This window comes from Lagopus muta, chromosome 1 (genome assembly GCF_023343835.1).
Source record: "Lagopus muta isolate bLagMut1 chromosome 1, bLagMut1 primary, whole genome shotgun sequence".
NCBI lineage: Eukaryota > Metazoa > Chordata > Aves > Galliformes > Phasianidae > Lagopus > Lagopus muta.
The window spans coordinates 73,810,755-73,817,391 of record NC_064433.1 but is presented as its reverse complement, the minus strand read 5'-3'; the positions used below and the strand labels follow the sequence as shown (position 1 = coordinate 73,817,391).

General features: G+C 40.8%; 1 protein-coding gene across 5 annotated transcripts in view; it reads right to left on the bottom strand.

Moving 5' to 3' along the window:
* Positions 1-360: 360 nt before the first annotated feature.
* CD9 (CD9 molecule) overlaps positions 361-6,637 on the bottom strand; it is a 29,457-nt gene continuing 23,180 nt past the window's right edge. For all 5 annotated transcript variants that reach the window (XM_048934575.1, XM_048934577.1, XM_048934580.1 and 2 more), the window contains 5 exons: positions 5,807-5,881; positions 3,712-3,804; positions 3,038-3,127; positions 1,343-1,426; positions 361-696 (listed from right to left, as the gene is read on the bottom strand). In XM_048934575.1, the coding sequence (XP_048790532.1) occupies positions 631-696; positions 1,343-1,426; positions 3,038-3,127; positions 3,712-3,804; positions 5,807-5,881 (408 nt within the window). In that variant the 3' untranslated portion in view covers positions 361-630. The remainder of the gene's footprint in view (positions 697-1,342; positions 1,427-3,037; positions 3,128-3,711; positions 3,805-5,806; positions 5,882-6,637) is intronic.

The following is a 6,637-nucleotide window of genomic DNA, read 5'->3' as shown; positions in this document are numbered from 1 at the left end:
GTGTATCGTTAGTATGACAGTTATCCTCTAACATCCTATATGAAGATGATGTTGCAGCGGTACGAAAAATATTATAACTGGTTTTGTTCAAGCACTGAAAAAGGGAGAAATTACGAGATCTTCCAAAGTATGTACCAATAAAGCAAATCATGAAAGATCTTTGCATTCTTTGGAATTGTCTTCTAAAATTACATCAAAATAAACATAAAATGACTGAATGGTTCAGGTAGGAAAAGACCTTTAAAGAACATATACTTTCAACCCCCTGCCATGGGCAGGGACATCTCTCACTAGACCAAATTGCTCAGAGCCCCATACAATCAGGCTCTGCTCCATCAATGATTTTCCCCAAACATAAAATACATCTTACTCTTTATTAAGTATCAAATTGCCTTAAACATAAATATATCCAAATTATTTAAATTTCAAGAAAAACAGATGGTTTGTGTACAGTATTCATCTTGAGTCAAATATAACTTTATCATTTTAACCTATAGCATAAAAAGCAAACCTATATCAGTACCAAATAAAGCATTAAAAAGGTTACATACAATTTTCTTTTAGAAATGCTTTGAGAACACTAGAGTTAATGACAGATTTTATAGTGCAGACACCTTGGATTTACAGCCCTTAGACCATTTCTCTGTTTCTGCGGATAGCACAGCAAAGAACCATACTGAATATCATGCCAAAAATCTGTAAAGAAAACAAACTCATTAGAAATCAGAATGGGGAAAAAAACATTCTTATCAAGATGCAAAAAAGCATAGATACTTCCTGGCTCAAAATGCATGCTAACAACTTATTTTGCAGTTTATGCCCCCAGGCCTCCTTTCACTCTGATCCCCAAATTTCAGCTAATTCTCACTAATCCCCCTTACCCTCAGTACTTCAAAACAGATCAAATACAAATTCAAGTCAATCTCTTAAAGATTGAATCTTCCCAACGTACGTTGTTGCATCTGCATCATATTTGCCTCCCAAGAAAGGAAACAAGTGCAAGTTTTCTTATTAGCGCTGTTATTTCAGACTCCTGGTTACAGAGGAAATAAACTGTTCATGTTGCTAAGCCTATGTTTGCAACCTGCACACCCCACACTCAATACAAGTTAGCCAACGCTAAAGCTACAAGGAGGCAGATCCTAATCCAAAGTAGCATAGCGCCCCTAGGCACCCCACCCATCAAGTTGTTTCAAGGACCCACAGCATACAACTTCATCTTACGGGTACGCATGATTAGCAGAACAGGCTCACAGACTGTAGTTAATGTCAGGCACTGTTCAATAGACTTGTACTCAAAGCAGCCTTGGCCAGGCAGCAACCCCATAACCTGCAAACTCACCATTATCACAGCAATACCAAGGCCAACTGCTCCAATGACGTTCAGTTTTGAATTAAAGACATCATCAATGGCTTTAGGGCATGGCTGAAAGGAAACCATTTTTGTTAGCGTTTCATGCATAGTGAAACACTGATTTGTTTGCTTGTTTGAGCTTATCTGCTCAACCTGTCACGAGAGGTGTTCCCCAGGGGTCGGTGCTGGGGCCTGTCCTCTTCAAGATCTTTACTGATGACCTGGATGAGGGCACTGAGTGCACCCTCAGTAAGTTTGCAGATGACACCAAGTTGGCTGGAAGTGTTGATCTGCCTGAGGGTAGCAAGGCCCTACAGAGGGATTTGGACAGGCTGGATAGCTGGGCTGAAGCCAATGGGATGAGTTTCAACAAGGCCAAATGCCAGGTCCTGCACTTTGGCTGCAACAACCCCAGGCAACACTACAGGCTTGGGGCGGAGTAGTTGGAAGGCTGCGTAGAGGACCTGGGGGTACTGATTGATGCTTGGCTGAACATGAGCCAGCAGTGTGGCCCAGGTGGCCAAGAAGGCCAATGGTATCTTGGCTTGCATCAGGAACAGTGTTGCCAGCGGGGACAGGGAAGTGATTGTCCCCCTGTACTCAGCTCTGGTGAGGCCGCACCTCGAGTACTGTGTCCAGTTTTGGGCCCCTCACTGCAAGAAAGACATTGAGGCCCTGGAGCAGGTTCAAAGAAGGGCAACAAAGCTGGTGAGGGATCTGGAGCACAGGCCATATGAGGAGCAGCTGAAGGAGCTGGGATTGTTCAGTCTGGAGAAGAGGAGGCTCAGGAGAGACATTGCTCTCTGTAATTACCTGAAGGGAGGCTGTAGTGAGCTGGGGGTCAGCCTCTTCTCTTGTGTAACTGGTGATAGAACTAGAGGGAATGGCACCAAGCTGTGCCAGGGAAGATTTAGGCTGGACGTTAGGAAATACTACTTTTCTGAAAGAATGGTCAGGCACTGGCATGGGCTGCCCAGGGAGGTGGTGGAATCACCGACCCAGGAGGTCAGTGGAAGGAACGTTTGGATTTTGTGTTGAGGGACATGGTTGTGTGAGAACTATTGGTGATAGGTGTATAGTTGGACTGGACTTGTAGGTCTTTTCCAACGTTGGTTATTCTGTGAACTATAAAAGTGCCTCTCCTGTCTGTGGCACTGCAGCACTATTTCAACACTGGAATCTGATTCAGAGAATTTGTTTATGATATAACCACTCAAGCAAGACACCAGTGCACTATCTATCCTATCTCCTGTTTTCAAAAATGCCAAATTTCTCACTAAAATTTCAGACTTGCTCCCTTCTCATGTTCTCCTCCCAAAGGAAGAGAGGCAACAGCATTAGGGCATATCAAGAAGTCACTTTATGGTAGCAGCAGTCCTGACAACAGAACTCTGGAGTGTGTTATGTGAAGTTTTTGCATTGATTTGTTCATCGTGCCCCTGAATTTAATGACATAGGCCTCAACACCATACATCTGCATGTATCTACAAAGTACTGATTTCCCGCTCATCTCACTTGTTCCTTCTACAGGGAGACTGTATATTTTGTACAAGTGGATTGACTGTGTGGATAGGCTGCCTATCAAGAATGACAGGCATTTTTCATGGACTGGAAGGTTTTATTCAGAGAACTGTTTCTCATTCTCATTTGGTAGAATGACTGAAGAGTTAGGTCATGAGTTACCATTGTAGTGAATGACTCAAGCAAGGTCTTCTTTGGACAGGTGTCCATCAACTGCTGCTCAAGACCTCCAGTAATACCACAGCAGTTCAGCTACAACAGAAAACAGGAAGAGAAAACCAAGTGACATTTTTTTTTTCCCCCCTCTCCATACTTGCTTAAAGAAAGAGCTAGGTTACATTAGCTATTATTACAGATCTTATGTAGTTTGCTTAGAAGTCCTGCAAATCTGATTAATGTAAAAGGATTTTAAAACAAGGTTTATAGCAAAATATAGGATTCCAAAAGTAAGAACTTAATCTCATTAAATATACACATGTACACATTTTGGGGGGAGCTTGGTACTTCTTATATTCTTACACTTCTTATAGGCGAAAGATTAACTTTTTTAAACACATGCAACTACACATGTTGTGGTACTTTCAGATCAGTGCTAGAGCTCTAGAGTTTCTCAGCTTGCTTTTAAATTTATTTAGGAAAAGAACTAGTCCTACTTATTTCAAAGGGAAAAAAAGGTATACCATTAGTGAATTCAGTATACAAGAGCTGCATTTCTTACCAATTCTCCTTTGGTTTCTTCTAGTTAGTAAGGTAGTAAGATTTGTACAGGATTCTGGATTTATTAGAAAACAGTGTCAAACAGTATAACTACTTAGTTTAATACTATGTTTACTTACAGCAAAATGGAATGCTTTCAAGGTTTCTCTGGCAGCTGGTTGAGATCTCTTTTCATAGGTTTCTCTGTAGAAATCCTGTAACTCTTTAACAACCTACAAGATAGATAGTTGTATTCTATTAATGTTTTACCTTGATTAATAACTTGTTTTGGATAGAGTAGTCATTAAAATTTCTACAATCTACAATACATGGCCTTTTGACATATAGAAACAGAGAGCAGAAACTGGGTGGACAGCATTACTCACCTGGAACAAGTAAGCCTAAATGGTGTACTCACATTAAAACATTAACCCAAACAGATAAGCTTCACAGATTCCCTTCAGAACTATGAGCTTCTAAGAGGATTAAGAAAACTAAGTTTTTCCCATTAGTTACACAGAATTATTTCCTACTCATTGCTGTACTCCAGAAGTCACTACAACCCCCAGCTGCATAATATAAGCAGCAAAACAATCCTGAACCAAGAACTCAGTTTGGAAATTAAAAAAAAAAAAATCTGAGCATTAAAAAGCAGAACTGAATTCTATTCTACAAAGTATATCCAAAGAGTTTCAATTATTTTTGCTATTTTTAAATGTTTGCCAAAAAGTCTAGATCTACATCTACCAACATTTCTATTCTTGCAGCCTGCAGCACCTTCCCTTGGCTTATTTTGCTCACATGATGCTGGTGATTCAGCATAAAGCCCTCCTATTTCTGAACTGTTAGAGCACCAATAATCTGTTGTACTCCCAGCCTGACTGGTATGGAAGGCCTCACCACAGAATCTGCACCAAAACTGCAGCCACCTCGATGCCTTATTGTTACGTGAACTCATACATAGTGACAAGGCAATATTCAGAGCACATGAACTTCCATAGTGGTAAAGGAGATATCTGAGGAGGAAATAGCAACTTGAGGCACGAATACAGAACAGTCATGGCTTAGATATGATATTCAGCCTTTAACAGCAAGCTCCTTCCTAGAAATTTTAAGACCTTACCGAAGGCTTGCTTCACTTCACAGTGAAGTGAATTGAAGCAGACATTCAGAAGGCACCTGTAAGGGACAATACCACCTTGGATTCTGGCCCCTCTGCTACAGTCTTTTTAATTCAGTAATTAGTTTCTCATATTTGGCTGCAACAAGCCTTCTCCCTCCTCCTCCAAATTAAAATAGATTATCAATATTTGATTATTACTGGTACATTTTTCACTAGACATCTACATTTGAACAGGCATGAGTCCTCAAATTTAAAAAGAAGCACAAAGCCAGTAGGAACAGCACTTGATGCACTTAAACCCAGATGGACAAGGGCCTGCTGGGCCCCATGCCAGGTGGAAGTGAAATAGCTGGGGCAAAATGCAGAAGGACGTTTGCTTGCTGGGCGAAAACCCAGAAGAAAGATAACTTGATGGGCCAGAAGTAAGAAGGAATGGGGCTTTCTGGTCCAAAATGCAGAAGGAAGGAGACTTTTTGGACAGACACAGGATGTAGGGGGCTTGCTGCTCTGAAACACAGAAGGTGGGAGGCTTGCTGTCCACATACCCAAATGGAAGGGGGTTTGTTTGGTCCTTACCCAGAAGAAAGGGGGCTTACTAGGCCCCAAGCAAGAAGGAAGTGAATTTGCTGTGTACAAAACCAGAAGGAATTAAGCTAGCGTGCTGAAACCCAGAAGGAAGGCATCCTGGGTTAAAAGCCAATAGGAAGTTGTCTTGCTGAGCCAAAAAGCAGAAGGATGGAGGCCAGCCATATTGAAAGCTAGAAGGAATAGGCCTGCTGAGTCCAAAGGCTGTAGGACCGGAATTTACTGTGCCCAAATGCTGAAAGAAGTTGCTTGCTGGGCTGAGACATAGATGGAAGGTGCTTGCTGGGCAAAAATCTATAGGGGAGAGATTTTCTGCACAGAAACCCCAGAAGGACAGTATTAAAGGTTAAGAAAACTACAATATCATTTAAGACCTGTAGCTTTGGGAAAAATATTTGCATTTAGAAGCTGTGACATTGAAAGAGTAAGAAACTAACATACATGGCCTTTCAAGTGAAGAACACTCACTCTGAGGTCTCAGATAAGGTTTTGTTGATCACTTTGGTTGTTACTTAACAGCTACCTACCTTTTCTTTATTTGCAAATCCCCAGATGGCAGTAGCAATTTCAAGGGCAAAAATCACAAAAAGGAAGATGAAGAACTAGAAGAGCAAGATCACATCATTAACCAACACCACAACACCAAAAAAAGAAAAAAAAACAAAAGCCAACAGTAGCAGACATCCTTGAAAGCTTGTCTGGTCCCCAGTGTTAAGCCTTGTGGGAATTATCACTCAATCTGTTTTTAGCTGAAGTTCTGAAACTCTGGTTGAAAACAGGGAATAGGACATACATTCAACACTTCCTTCTGACAGCATCAGTAAGCTTGGCTATGTTTTCTAAGCAGGAGTCCTGCTTTTTTGATCAGTGTTAATTAAAACCAATTATTTGTTAATTCAGACTTGAAGTTACACAGGTCACACAGACTTCATATAGTTAACATGCTTTCTCTGGTTTGTCACCCTTATTGCTCTGCAAGTCATAGCTTAATACCTAGCATGCCACCTGAGAGCCTTCCTTCAGTGCTGATAGTCACTTGTTTCTAACACAAATAGAAGTAACACCATATTCAACTGACTATCAATTTCAGAACACTGATCACTTAAAGGCACTTTAAAAAGAGGTGTTCAGAATTACCATAATGGACTAGCGGCATAATTTTGCAAGAAAGGTAAAGCTTTACAAATCATTATACAGGAAGTGAATTATTTTTCCCACCAGCTATAGTAGTCCTATTAACCATATCTAGTTATTTGAATTAATAGTTTCACAATAGGCACAAACACACTTGAACTCAGTAAGTCCCAGCAGTCTAAAAACAATGGGGTTACTCTCTGACAACTGACTTGAAGAACACT